This window comes from Synchiropus splendidus, chromosome 17 (genome assembly GCF_027744825.2).
Source record: "Synchiropus splendidus isolate RoL2022-P1 chromosome 17, RoL_Sspl_1.0, whole genome shotgun sequence".
NCBI lineage: Eukaryota > Metazoa > Chordata > Actinopteri > Syngnathiformes > Callionymidae > Synchiropus > Synchiropus splendidus.
Window position 1 is genome coordinate 11135163 of NC_071350.1, and position 14838 is coordinate 11150000.

General features: G+C 43.0%; 2 protein-coding genes and 1 long non-coding RNA gene across 3 annotated transcripts in view; 1 reads left to right on the forward strand and 2 right to left on the reverse strand.

Annotated features, from left to right (window-relative positions):
• Positions 1–101: 101 nt before the first annotated feature.
• On the reverse strand, positions 102–9701 carry LOC128748053 (uncharacterized). Its single transcript, XM_053846444.1, has 19 exons — positions 9581–9701; positions 9275–9522; positions 9052–9200; positions 8423–8551; positions 7688–7849; positions 7502–7625; positions 7022–7155; positions 6796–6955; positions 6616–6719; positions 5627–5722; positions 4402–4652; positions 3364–3611; positions 3149–3297; positions 1786–1911; positions 1376–1724; positions 1180–1304; positions 939–1098; positions 769–872; positions 102–694 (listed from the first exon to the last, which is right to left on the reverse strand). Exons 1-19 carry the CDS (start codon positions 9683–9685, stop codon positions 591–593), a joined length of 3027 nt encoding a protein of 1008 aa, XP_053702419.1. The 5' UTR covers positions 9686–9701; the 3' UTR covers positions 102–590.
• An 869-nt stretch (positions 9702–10570) lies between these two features.
• The window catches only part of LOC128747952 (uncharacterized), a 4433-nt gene continuing 165 nt past the window's right edge, over positions 10571–14838 (forward strand). Inside the window, exons 1-3 of the long non-coding RNA XR_008412745.1 lie at positions 10571–10743; positions 13770–13899; positions 13985–14838. The exon at positions 13985–14838 is cut by the window's right edge and continues 165 nt beyond it. This is a non-coding gene — a long non-coding RNA (uncharacterized LOC128747952). The remainder of the gene's footprint in view (positions 10744–13769; positions 13900–13984) is intronic.
• LOC128747946 (collagenase 3-like) lies at positions 11983–14375 on the reverse strand. Its single transcript, XM_053846221.1, has 10 exons — positions 14274–14375; positions 13953–14200; positions 13726–13874; positions 13444–13572; positions 13213–13374; positions 13013–13142; positions 12809–12942; positions 12564–12723; positions 12389–12492; positions 11983–12312 (listed from the first exon to the last, which is right to left on the reverse strand). Exons 1-10 carry the CDS (start codon positions 14364–14366, stop codon positions 12203–12205), a joined length of 1419 nt encoding a protein of 472 aa, XP_053702196.1. The 5' UTR covers positions 14367–14375; the 3' UTR covers positions 11983–12202.

The window sequence follows — 14838 nt, forward strand, 5'->3', positions numbered from 1 at the left end:
GCCTGTTCATAAAAAGAAGCCACCTATTGCATCACTCTTGTAACCTTGGGCAGACTAATCCAAAATCATGTCTGATAATGGGAGAAAGATTGACACATATATTTCCACTCAAAATAATTGTTCATTGAAATACATAAGGTAAAAACAGGTGTCAATAAAAACAAACAGAGTAGAAGTGCAAAGAAATCACGAGTGCATTAAACTCCACCGCACACGCAAGTGTTGTGTATTTGCCAGCTAATATTTACAGTCGAATAACCCGCTCATCATTGTGTTTCCTTACAGGATGGATTACACACTCACTGTGACTCAAAGCGATGCTCATGTGTCCCATGTCCTACTGTGATAATGTCAGGCATGTATGTACAGTATGACACTGATCAATGGCTTTTCAGTGCAGCTTCTGTTGTAAAGGCAATTGACTATGACTCTAAAAACTAATAAAACTTTATGGCACAGATAACTTGATCCATGACTCATGACTGTTTTCAATCGGCCTGACCTGTAATAACACCGTTCTGGAGGCTGAAACACGTGTGACAGTAAAAACTAACAGAGATCCGAAAGAATATCAAACTCCACTTGTGCGCTTAATAGCAGTCCATCCATTTGTAGTTGGGAATACTTCGGATTGCTCTTCTTCTTGGGTAGTCGTACTCGGTTTGTCTGGATCCAGATGAAAAGTACAAGTAGCCTAAAACAAAAACAACCCAAGAATGAAAGTTGTTCATCATTCATTTGTGATTTTAGAGGCGCATCACCAGCTACCTCCGAATTCAAAAGCAGCATCCACCCTAAATCCAATCCCAGGGAGGTCAATGAATATGAATTTTGGGAATCCCAGGTCCATTCTGCCTCTTCTTTCAATGTAGCTGCATGAGGAAACAGGAACAGTTACCAACACCGCGCATCTTCAGAACATCAGCATCAATCCTCACCTCCAGAAGCGATTTTTGACAAAGAAAAGAGTTTTGCCCACAAAAGAAACATGGACCGCTGCGTCGACCTTGGTCACATAGGCGGGAAATCCAAGGTCGCTGAGAGGTTTTGGGTAACCAGGGAGGATGGCTTTTCCAATCATCTTCCAGTAGCGGTTTCCTAAGATTAGTTCATAAACACATTTGTATTTGCTTTGTTTGTGCGTTTACGCTGAGAAATTCACCATGAACGGCTTCTTACCTTCGAAGAAGAAAACGTAGCCGTCATACTGATAGGCTGCATCCACTCTCTTGATCCCAGACCAGACCGAGCTGATTCTCTTCCGTGAGACGCCGTCCCAGCCGCTGCTCCTCCGCCAGACGTAGCTGAATACACGCCCAGAAATAGTGAGTTGCATTTGATGTGGTCGGCTTTGTGACACGGTTAAGTGACTGACTTGTCTTTAAAAAAGTAAAGTCTGCTCCGTATCGGCGTGATGGCATCGAAGGAGAGAGTGGGGCTACATCTGTCGACAGCAGGCCCCAGCGTTGGCAAACTCGTTGGTTGAGGTCTCGAATCTCTGACCCCTGTTGAAGGACAGGAAATATTTAACTGGAGAATTGTTACGAAAACATCAGCCCTACCATAAATGGCTTGGATTCCCTTTCTGTCGTCACTCGGCAGCTCGTATCCCTCCGTGTTCACATATTGGTAGGTAGGAAACATCAGGGCCGTCTGGTCCTGGGAGTGCGCCAAACCCAGAGCGTGGCCCAGCTCATGGGCCGCCACCAAAAACAGGTTGGCCTCTGCAAACGCAATGGTCAAAGTCTTCCTCATTCATCCAGGAAAGTAACCCTCAGTCTAAACCTGGCGCGGTGACGCTCCAGTTTTCATCTTCGTCAAAGTGGGCGTCGCCGCCTCTCCCTTCCCCCGGAGAGAACGCATGAGCCAGGACTCCATTCGGCCCATCAAACGGCGCAAAATCTCCATGGTCTAGTTTGAGGAGAGAGTTGTTCAGTTTTGAATTGGACCATATGATTGGCATTTCATGAATCCCCTTGAATATATTTTCTAGTGGTGGGACTTTCTCGAGTTAATTCCGCTTAATTAATCACAACAAAAACGCATTAAAATATTTAATTTAAGTTAATTTAATTGAACAGTTTGCTCTCCAGACAACAGGGAACCATTGTAAGTGCAGGAGTTCCTGGTCCACTGATCACACTGATGCACAAGACACGTGGCAGCTAGGATGATAACAACAACAACAAACACGGAGGAACCCCTGAACAAAAGCAAACAAAAGCATCTGCTTGCTTTTGTTCAGGGAGGTTTTTCGCTACACAATGACCAGGGTTTCCACTACTCTGAATGTACTTGAAATTCTTTTAACATTGAAATTCTTATTCAAATATTTTCAAGACTTTAAAAGAGCTTTCGTTTTAATAAAGTGATATAAAAACTTGAATATAGCCACCATCGTGATCTATTGTCACACTGATGCAAAATAAACAACATTTTGTTGTTTAAATGCATGTATGGGTCCATCATTTGATTCAGTAATATACCAAATTCATTCAAAAAATATGTGGCTTCTTGTGGCAAATATTCTTCCACCATTAAACTGCAATTAATTCAGATTAATTAATCTCAAATTCTCTAATTTATTAGATTTTTTTAAAATCGAATCCCACCACTAATATTTTCCTGTCCCTTATGTTGTCAATGTGAAGCTGGCAACACAAAAATGGTTGGTCGATACAAATGCTTTCCATTTTTCACATCTTGAAGCACAATGTTTCCCTCAACATATTCTCCCTTGATATCAGATAAGATATTTATAAGATATTTTCCCCACATAACCAGGGGATTTTTATGAATTATTTTTGTCATTTTAATTTGAATTCTAACTTTAATTTTACTTTAAAATAAGCAAATAATATTTTTTATTGTAGAAAAACACTGTTTTTGTCTACTAAAAATACTAAAAATAAATGTATAAAAATTCAGTTTTGATACTTCATTATCATTATCAAAAGCGATATAGATATACACAGATATTTTTGTCAGCAAAGCATCTGTGCTTGGAGTGTCTCATAGCTCCTTCACATAGAAATATAAGTGAATATTTAATAGGAAATTGGCAGTTTTTAGCTGTAAATATGGCTGTCTGACTCTTTCATCCATTTATTTTTTTGTGTCTGATTTTGCGACTAACAGATCACGTTACCTTGAGCCTGGAATAAAATCATGATGTCAGCAGTACCAGCGTATATCTGCTTAAAGTCCAGTGGTATGACATCACTGTATACTCTCAGAGCCTTGGCGATGGTGTCATCCACTTCCGTCCGGCTTAGGTCTGGGGTGTACTTGGTGATCCTGCCAGAACACTGGTCAGCACTGCAGCAAATGCTTTGGAGATTTTACTGCTGTGTGACTTCATACCTGTACGTGACCACAGGCTTGTCCCACCTGGGTTGCCCATCAAAGTGACTGTATCTGGTGACGTCGTTGAAACCGCAGCGCGGGCGCTCCATCACCTGGAGGGTGTTGGTGTCCAACTGTCCGCTCACCTCCAAACCAAAAAACTCTTGCATCTTTTTCAGAGTCTCTTCAAAGGAATCCAGAGCGCTGCGCCAGGTACTGTTTGGGGCGGCGACGCCCACTTCAGAGAAAAAGGCGGACAGATACTCCTGCAGGAGAGATTCACAAGATTCTCTATCACACCTCACAGGAGGCTCTGGGGTTGAGGTTTATAGTTTGGATGACACCATTGAAGAGAACGTGTGTTTCACCACAATATTTCCTTTTTAGTCCTCAGATTTACCTTCTTTTCCTTTCATAAAGGCAGAGACCTGAACCTAACTACTGTACAAAAACGTTATCTTGTTCTTGTTCTTGTTCTGTGATGTCTTATCTTCGAATTTAACTCATATATTTCGTTGTCTTCTGACACACTGAGTGAAATACCTTCATTATCATGTAACATTCTGTGGTTTTCCTGTATACGTCCGTCAGTTTTCCTCAGCTCATGTGGAAATGTTATCACTCATCTCTTTACTTGCTTAACATCCAACAGCCTTTGACTGGAGTAACCCTCTGCCTTGTTCATCTTCAAAATTTGATGAAATTTATTTTGTTTTATTCTGTCACATACATGACTGTTAGCTGATATTTATTTGTTTTTCCAGTAAAGCACTTTGTGAACAGCATTTTAAAATGTGATACATACATACATTAGTATTATATGTCCAAGATTTTTATTTCTGTATCTTTTATTACTAAACTAAACTAAACTAAACTAAACTAAACAAAGCAGTGGTTGAGGTATAAAACGCTCCTCTTTTACTCTTGGAACTGAAAGTGTCAGTGAGTATTCAGTGCTTGTACAGCGGATTTAAACATACCTTTTTTCCTTCACAGTTCCTTGTTGATGCTAGAGCTTTAACCATTCACATTTGACAAGAATTGATCAATTTCTACCTTGGCTTTAAAGACGTCCTCCTCCGAGAGAGAGGTGTTAAGCGAGGGGACTTCTGTGGGTTCTTCTTGCTCAGGAGCAGCAGTGGTCGGAGCTGCTCTACAGACACCAGCCATCAGGAAAATCACCACGCTGAAGAGCCACATTTTTATTCCAATAAGACCAACAGGTCCGGATCTCCACTGCACAGACGTTGGGTTCATTGCGGGATGTGGGTCAATGTTGGAGGAAAACAGCAGAGAAAGATGCATGACTGGGCAATCAAACATTCCAGTGAGTGTCTGAACAGGCCCTGCAAAAATTATTTTGCTCATGATGGACCAGAGGGGAACCGTGTGAGGGGGAATAAAGTCCAAAAAATTATCATCTGAATGTGCTATAGCATATTTACGTTGTTTACTTTTCCATTCCCGCATCATCAGACTTGTTCCCAACACTGTGTGTGTGTGTGTGTGTGTGTGTGTGTGTGTGTGTGTGTGTGTGTGTGTGTGTGTCTGTGTGTGTGTGTGTGTATATATATATAGGTGCAGTGGTGCTGTCAGTGCTGTAGAAAGGCCAGTGTAAGCCAGTTTTGAAAAGCATGGAGACTGACTCATGAAACAAACTGGCCAATGTTCTGAACTTGAATCATGACCTCCTTATATATTTTATTGACATTAAGGAGCTGTTTTTGCCCATGTGTCTCAAGTTCTGACACCACAGCTGGTCTCAGATGCTGCTTCTCGTCTTCAGTCCTCCAGGAGATCGGAGCTGCAGACGTGCTAGCAAAAACAGCGCATTTAGAGCGCTTTAAGCTCAATAAAACGTCTGTCATTTCATCGGATTGATGTGACAAGGCCCAATATTTTGGCAGCATGACGCTCTTCAGCCTGTAAAAATCCATATATATAGCCGCGTCCCTGTATAAGCTGCAGGGTTCAGGTCGCAAAAAAAAAAAGCCCATAGTCCGGAAATCATGATGATGGAGTATTTCCTCACGCTACATAATATCAAACCGCCCCAAATTATATTGAGACTCATACCAAGGGGAAATCAGCTCATCCAATATTTTATTACATTGTTATATACAAAACATTTTCTTCAATACAAAAGTAACAATAAAATATGGCATATATTCATAAAAAAATATATTTTGACACTTTTTCTGTGTTGTTATAGTACAGTAAAATACAATAACCCTAAGGAAGATGTACATTCACACTCATTTGTGGGTCTAGAAGTTAGTGCAGCGCAGGAAGTAGCTGTTCCGCAGAACCCGGAAGAGTCTCTTGCTGCGGAGGCTGTACTCAAACATGTAGGGTCCGTTGTAGATGTAGGTGAAACCTGCAAATGATAGGTGTTATGTGAGTGTTGGGGCATGTTAAACAGCACAATTAAAATTTTTAAATATACCACAGAACTATTGTCCTCCTTTAGTGTTTCAAGTTGGAGCTTATAAAAACGATGAATCATGATCTTTGTAAACCTTTTTCAGGTGTATAAACTATCAGGAAAAGATATTTTGCTGGGCATTTTCTAATTTATTTTGTGTTATTCAGCCTATAAATTTCATGCTGCCAAGCAAGTCATCTTGAAATGAAAGCTACAATATAATGCTGTATAGTTCAGGTGGGGGAGTCTGTAGTTCTCACCCTGGAGATGAGGAAGATGTGACATGTGATAAGCCTGGCTTCAGATTGTGGGACAAATCGTATGTTGCTGTTTGTTTCCTGGGTCTTTTTGGCCACGATGAGGCATTAGGCTGAAGGGCCTTGCCCACTTTCTGCACAAGTACGTTTATACTGTGTACTTTGAGTCCTATTTGAAGTTCTTGCTCAGGGATCTGTGGTTGGTCAACAACATTAACGCATGATTCCAATGGTGATTCTTTTTCAGGTCCAAACCCTATAGCTGCGACACCTAGATTTTTTTTTTTTTTAAATAATTTTCCTTATATTTTGTAATTTATTCATGAAAGAAAATCCGATTATGAGTTAATTTTGGACAAATATATTTATGTGTACTCACCCTTACTTTCATGAAGTATTGAATTTAAAATATTTATTTATATTTCCTGAGTTCAAATGTCTGAAAACTGAATGAATCCCATGAGGAGAGGAGTTCAAAAATATTGGGGCAACAGTAGCCCAATACGCATAAAGTCTTCATAGGCAGATTAACACTCCAATAGAGATCAACAATTTTTTTGGGTGATATAGTAAAAGTAAATCACATACTTTGGTACTGGAAAGCTGCAGACACTGGGTTGACCAGTCCATAGAAGAGAGAATCAACACGCTGTGGGCCTCCAGAATCCATCCTCCGTCTGGCCTCATCGTAGCTATAAAGCAAAGTGAAGAGCGCCATTTCGATGAGCAGACGAGTCAGTGACATGTTAGCTAGCAGAGACAGCTTACCTGTAGTAGTAGTCGCCAACAAAGAACAAGGTCTTGCCAGATTCCACATCATACAGAGCAGCATTGACATTCTTGATATTCCGCGGCAGACCGAAGCTGGTTAGCTTCTTTGGATAACCGCGTACCGGGGTGTAGCCGGAGAAAGCCCAGACTCTACGACCTGTGCCGCAAAAATGAATATATTTAGACTCTTTAAATGGTTAGAAAAAGGACATTAGAAACCAACCTTTGAATATATAGAGTCGGTCTGAGTATTTGCTTTCGTAGGCGGCATCAATGTTGCTTGGCGCGCTGGGCCAGAAGTTGGTGATGAGGCTCTGCTGAGGCGTGTTGCTCTGAGGGTAGCTACGCCAGAAGAAGCTGGGAGGACACAGAGAAGGGCAGTCGATGGTTGGAGGGAGAGATATCATAGATGCATTTTGGGTTGCGCAATCTCATCATGATATACCTTTATTTCCCACCTAAATGAACACTGTATTCGAACAGAAAGCATTGACAAGCTAATGGCTACATTTAGTAGATGAAGATTTTTAAATATCAGGCTCAAATAAAAAGAAAAACAATCGAAATATTCATTGGGCGTGGTCAAATCCTCTTGGTGTACCTGTCGTCTAGTCACCAGAATCACATGGCAAAGTTCATCTGATGATCAGCGTTTATCTGTTTTAAAACTGAACAGTGCTTTCGGGAGTATTGGAGCTTCTACCTGTCTTTAAAGAAGAGCATCTCTCCTCGGAGAGTGGCCACGGCATCCAGGACCATGGTGGAGTCACACGCATCTGGGGTGGTGGGCGGAGGAGGATCAGCTGGATCTTTTACAGGGTTTGAACCTGGAAATAAAAGCATGAAGTCAGACAGGCTCTTCATAGTTGGTCTCCAACTCCTTCCTCACCATAGAGAGCCTGGATGCCGTTGACATCATCACGGGGCAGAACAAAGGTGTCAGGATTTCGGTATGAGTACACAGGGTACATGAGAGCGCCGGGGTCGTCGGAGTGAGACAAGCCCAAGGAGTGGCCGAACTCGTGGGCGGCTACCATGAAGAGAACATAACCTGGGAAATGAACAGTGCCGTAAGTGAGGAGAACTTTCAATGTGACCTCATGGACTGACACATTCTGAAATAGCAAAGGAAGAGCAATATTTCACTACCTTGAAGAGTATGGAAGATCATTGTTCTAATTTATGTTTTCAATGATTTTTTTTTAAGAATTGCTCTAAGCAGTTTGAGTCAAGACTTAGTGACTTTGGGGCAGTTTCCTTTTTTGGCAGCTTATCAAAAAAGGAAGATGTGATATTCTAAAAATGTTTAATACCTCTCTGTTTTCCATGTCACAGCTTCAGGTTGATAACCCACAAATAATACAAAAAAAGTTGACTTAATTCCACCAGAAATGAAGTATGCCTAAACTCCATGTTACAGACAAAAGACAAATTTTATATCCCAAAGAAATAAAACGTTTTTTTGTCCATCATAAAGTCTGACCATGTAGTCCCTCTTTTAGACATCTGAAAGACATCCTATTGACCATATGAACCCCAATCTGGAGTCGCAATTGGGCCCCGGGCCATACTTTGGACAAACCTCCTCCAAAACTGATCATTCACTGCAGATAGCAAAACAAACCTTGGTCAGTTCGGAAGGTGAACCTTTCGTCTTCGTCAAAATGAGCATCTCCTCCGATCCCGACCCCCGGGGCGAAGGCGTGGGCGAGGGTTCCATCCCGGCCATCGAATGGGTAGTAATCGCCATGCGCTGTTGAAGCAAACAGTTTGCATCTCAGAAACCGGCTTTGACTGCACGCACTGCTCCGTGATTTCCAATCTAGTCAAGGCGTGTCTTGGGTCCAAACACCAGCAAGGAACTCGGCCATGGGACCCCTGCGAGCTCGGACACGCCGCCGGAGCTGCCATTACCGTTGCATTGGGTGAAGCGATGGCTGACACGTTACATAACTAATGTGCTATCGTCAGTCCGTCAGGAATAAATGTCACTCAAGTATGCTCGACACTGGAGACGTCTGAATCCCCCAGCTGTGTTTGTCTTGTCGTGATAAGGATCAAAACAAGCTGCTAGACGGAGAAAACACAGCAGGACGATATTCAAGTGATGCATGGTCACCGCCGGCGAGAGGCTCATTTATAACAGGGTTATAGCTAATATTTGAGGAGCCACTGTCTTCTTCAGTTCACTACTGTTCCAGTGGAGGTTGCTAAGCTAATAATAAAGAATCCATGAAGTCAAATGGTGCTCACATCGACTGCCGAATGAGATCATGATGTCGGCAGTTCCGCTGTAGATCCTGGTGAATACCAGAGGAGTGACCTTGGCCCACACCTGAAGAGCCTTGTCAATGGAGCTGTCCACCTCCGACGGGGCCATGTCAGGCGTGTAGTTCACGATTCTACGAGCGAGAAGATCAAGGTCACAAGCAGTGAAAGAGTTTGCTCACCACATTCTGTTTCCAGATCCACTCACCGGTAGGTCAGACTATTCTTCTGCCACTTCAAGTCGTTCCCAAAGGTGGAAAAGCGCGCGATGGGACCGTCCGGAACGCCACAGCGGGCCTTTTTCATCATCACCACGGTTTCACCGTCCAGCATTCCGGTGATCTTCAGACCAAAGAACCTCTGCATCTCACTCAGCTTCCTGCTGAGCGCGCCGAACCCCCGCCTGGAACCGGGACCCCTCTCCTCCGTCAGGTTGAAGAAGGTCTTCAGGTAATTCTGTTGGGAAAGTAACAAGTGATGGCTGGACTCAGCATAGTGAGATGGTAACACTCACCTGGGCTAAATCTTCATCCTGCTCGGGGACGTCTGACAGCGGAGCCGAGGAAACAGCAGCGGCCAGACTCAGCACAACCCACAGTGTTGTCATGGTGGTGCTCATCTTCACTTTGACTTGTTGTTCAGTGCAGCTGTTATATAGGCTGCGACAAGGATCTGGTGGGTTGAGTGGGCGTGTTGAGCAACATCCTCCTGTGTCAGTGTTTCCATGCAGGAATGGCCAGGAGGGACTTTTGACTTGAAAGACCCTAAGGAATCTCTATATCAACCTGGTTGACATAAAGATTATTTCATCACTCATGTATATTTTAGAGTGTGCACACAGACTACCAAAACAAAATGGAGCAGACCTTTGGAAGACAGAGGACGCTTTAGAAAGAAAAAAAACAGGAATGTTGATGAAACCTTTAGTGAAGTCTTTGCTCATCAGAAAAAATAAGTACAAAATAAATAGCTTCTAAACATAAAAGTTATCACAAGATTCCAGCTGTCACTTCTTTTCAAGTCTTTTTGGGAAAAAATGATTTATTTATTATTAAAACTTTTTAACATTATATTAAATATTATGTTATTATCTCACTTCATTTTTAGCTTTTACATATTATTGGATAAACAAAACAAAACAACAGAAATTATTATTATATTAAAGGATGGTGTGGGAACATTTTTATTTTATTTTACAATATTAACAAATAAAATAAAAAATCATAGATGCACTGAAAACAAAGTAATGGACTGGATTCTAGATTGCAGTGGCATTTTTTAGGCCACAATGTTTTTCTCTAAAGGGGTTGTCACATTGCCCCCCGTTGCCCACTTCAGGCTGCATATTTTTACAGTTTAAAGCTCAAGTTTTCTCTTTTAACACTTAGTTTGACAGCAGATTTGCTTTGTTGTAAAGTGTTGTAAAATGTTGCTGATGGTCAGAATTGAGCGCAACATTCCTTTGCTGTAAAGCAACACATTTGACCGTGAGAAAGAAGGCACTAGTTGCTTGTTGGGGGCTCACTACCGTCACATCATCAGAACATGGATTTCTTCGTGATTTAAGTGCAATATTTTGTTAAAATCAGCATCTAAAACAGCTTCTTTTCACCATCACGATGCAGTGAGCCTCTCATCAGACCATCAACCAACGCCTCCAGGCGACCGTCACTTCAGGTAAGACTCAATTATGTGCAACAAGTTTGTTCTTGCCTTCCACAAGAGCCAGAGTGGCTCCTACGTCAAACCAAGAGTGCCCTTTGTGTATTTATATAACAGGGAGTCCTGCATGATACGAGTCTTTTCATCAAGGTCGATTTATCAAAAACATAGAGGTCGCCAAACAGCCAACGTTTGACAAGACGCTGATGCGCTGGTGTGACGCTTGGCTGAAGAATGCTGTGAGGCACTGTCATTATGCTGTCTAGATATAAAATTACACATGCGTAACTGTAAAATTCCACTTGATAGTTTATACCAGGACTTTAACCGGGATGTACGCCGGAGGGAGAGGAAACCGCTTTGTGAATCCCAGGATTTTCAAATGACTATGACAAAGATCTGTGACTTTTTTTAAAAACAGCATTCCATATCGTGCTAGCAACAGGACAACAACAAAATAGAAACTATAAGTTTGTCCTCACATTAAGGAAGCATGATGTGTGGAATGGCAATTGAAATGCACATGTGTTATGATCGACAAGCAAAGCGGGACCCAAGCGCCGTGAAAAGGAACTCACAGGAGGCAAGATGCGAAGTAAGCACAATGTTGAATATTACACCACAAACTAAAATACTCGAAAAGCCGGGAGACAAAACGAAAATAAATTTGTAAACAGAGTAACAAAACACAATGAACAGCAACAATAAAATCACAAACACGGCCGTCAAAACAAACTCACGGGAGAAAGGAAATAGAGGATAAGAAAAACCCGCTGGGGGTTTTGTTTTTATGTGTTGAGCTAAAAAGAGGAAAATGGCTATCTATCTATCTATCTATCTATCTATCTATCTATCTATCTATCTATCTATCTATCTATCTGTCTGTCTATCTATCTATCTATCTATCTGTCTATCTGTCTGTCTGTCTGTCTGTCTGTCTGTCTGTCTGTCTGTCTATCTATCTATCTATCTATCTATCTATCTATCTATCTGTCTGTCTGTCTGTCTGTCTGTCTGTCTGTCTGTCTGTCTGTCTATCTATCTATCTGTCTGTCTGTCTGTCTGTCTGTCTGTCTGTCTATCTATCTATCTGTCTGTCTGTCTGTCTGTCTGTCTGTCTATCTATCTATCTATCTGTCTATCTGTCTGTCTGTCTATCTATCTATCTATCTACCTACCTATCTATCTATCTATCTGTCACTGTAACTTTAGCAGTAAATAATAAACGCAAGCAGTGTTTGTGTAATTCCTGAGTCAACTTTATTGTCACATTTTGCATTGTTACGTTGACAAGATTTGACACCGTGCAAACCAGCAGACAACAAGTGTAACAATCCAGACAACAAACCTTCAACAACAATAACTTAAATTATATGAAAATTCAAATTACAGTACAAAACATTGATCACTGGAAGTCATAAAAAATAAGGTGCTTAAATAAGTTTTTCATTTTCAGTGGCTTCACTTGAGGGTTTTAGTAGTTGTTGCAGCGCAGGAAGTAGTTGTTCCCCAGGGTGCGGAACCTGCGGCCGCTGCTCATGTCGTACTCGAACATTTGGTTCCCGCTGTAGAGGTAGGAGTATCCTGTAGAGGGAGCAAGTCAACATTAGTATCAGGGGAAGACGGTCCTTCATCTTCATCTCTCCGCATTGTCACTCACGTCTGTACTGGAAAGCTGCCGTGATCGGGCCGGTCATGCCAAAGAAGGTGTCGACCACACTTTTTGGGCCCCCTTTATCCATCCGCTTTCTATACTCATCATAGCTGAAGACACAAAAACAACCATTAGACTCATCCCAGGTTATAAACCAGCCCTGCTCAGGGAGTTTCTGTACCTGTAGTACTTGCTGCCGACAAAGAACAGAGTCTTGCCGGTGTCGACGTCGTAGAGAGCGGCGTCAATCTTCTTCACATGTGACGGCAGGCCGAAGCTGGAGATGGATCGAGGGTATCCTCGCACCAGATTATAGGCATTGAACGCCCACACTTGACGGCCTGCAGGAGCAAGACACTCTCAGTGAGCGGAGTGGATGTAGCGGCTGGCTTCATGATAAGCAGAGATACTTGATGGATGTGTTACCTTTAAAGAGCAAGACGTTGTCGGACACTGGACTCTCATATGCAGCATCGATGTTGACTGGAGCGTTGGGCCAGAAGTTAGTGATGAGAGTTTGCTGAGGTGTGAAACTCTGGGGGTAGCTACGCCAGAAGAAGCTGAGAAAACACAGTTATACGGCATTAGAAAATGTGTTTTGAGGTTGCCAGTGGAGCTACAAGCTCTCACCTGTCTTTGAAGAAAAGCATCTCTCCTCGCAGCAAGGTCACGGCGTCCAGCACTAAGCTGGTGTCGCAGGAGTCAGGGGTGGTGGGGGGCTTAGGGTCGGGCTTGGATGGGTCCTTGTCGGGGTTTGAACCTGCATGTGAAGTGAAATTATCTCCATTATAGTTCATTTTACTTTATTTTTTATTCATTCAGGTTCTCACCGTAGAGGAACTGGATGCCATTGATGTCGTCCTGGGGCAGAACAAAGGTTTCAGGGTTTTTGTAGGTGTAGAAGGGGAACATGAGGGCACCGGGGTCGTTGGAGTGAGACAAACCCAGAGAGTGACCGAACTCGTGGGCCGCCACCATGAAGAGCACGTAGCCTGAAAGCAAACACAGCTGGTCAGATGGTGAAGCTCGTGAATCATCGTCGTAAACATGACATTAGTCACCTGTGTTCGAGCGGAAGGTGAAGGTCTCATCATCGTCGAAGTGCGCATCCCCTCCGATGCCATTTCCTGGGGCGAAGGCGTGGGCCAGCGTCCCATCAGGGCCGTCAAAGGGGTAACCATCACCGTGGGCTGTGGAAATACACCAACTGGTTAGAGACGCCAGTCAAATCTCCCGCCAAATTATACTCCTTTATTCCATCTAACATAAAAACTCAACACATAGTTTCGAATCCATTTGACTTCTAGGTGCTTGCTTTTTCACGAAAAAATGTCAGAACTCACATCGACGCCCAAAGGAGATCATAATGTCGGCTGTTCCACTGTAGATTCGGGTGAACCTCAGAGGGGTGACTTTCGCCCAGACCTGCAGAGCCTTTCCAATGGAGTCGTCCACCTCAGCTGGGCTCATGTCTGGAGTGTAGCTCACGATCCTGCAAGGCAGATGAAGGACCCAAGGTGAATCGGTTTGATAAATGACTCAGTTATGCAGCTTGGTTCCGATCCCTCACCTGTAGGTCAAACTGTTCTTGTTCCATTTGAGGTCATTGGCAAAAGTGGAGAAGCGGGCGATAGGGATGTCCGAAACACCACAGCGGGGCATCTTCATCGCCGCCAGCGTGTTCTCATCCAGGGAGCCGGTGATCTCCAGGCCGAAGAACCGCTGCATCTCCATCAGCTTACTGGCCAGCGGGCTTATCCCCCGCCGAAAAACCGGACCGTCGTCTTCTGTGAGGTTGTAGAAATTCTTCAGGTAGTTCTGCGGAAGAGAAAAGCAACGGTTGGAAAATGCCAAAGGAAGCATCCCAGACAACAGGTTGAAGGTTCAATACCTTGGCTAAATCTTCATCTTGCTGGGTGATCTGGGACAGCGGCATGCAGGAGGCTGCGGCTGCCAGGCAGAGCAGAATGCTGAGAGTCTTCATCTTTGTGGTTTGTTTTCAACTTGTGCCAGTGAGGTGGGCTGCGGCCACTTTTAAAGGCTGCCGATAGTAGACGTTGAGCAAGACGGTGAGTCAGGCGCCCTGCCTTTTATGGACCAGAGAGGAAGTTGCTCACCCGAGAAAAAAAAGTCCCCCGCCATCAAAGTTGTCACCATGACGTGTATGACTTTGCACTGGAAGATTTTCAGCTAACAATCTGAGAAAAGTCATAATCGTAGGAATAGATCATGAATTCAATTCTGCCTGAAGTGATTTGTAATTTGACAATTATTAAAATGTTTTCATCTCGGATGCACGATGAAGTCATTTGAGGTTCAGTTCAATTTAATTTTGGAGGCTACATTCACATTTTTAACTTTATCACTCGTGGAAATTATATCCATTTAAAAAAAAAATCATTTTTCTTCACACATTACGCACATAATCCTCTGCTGCTCATATGAATTCACTGGAT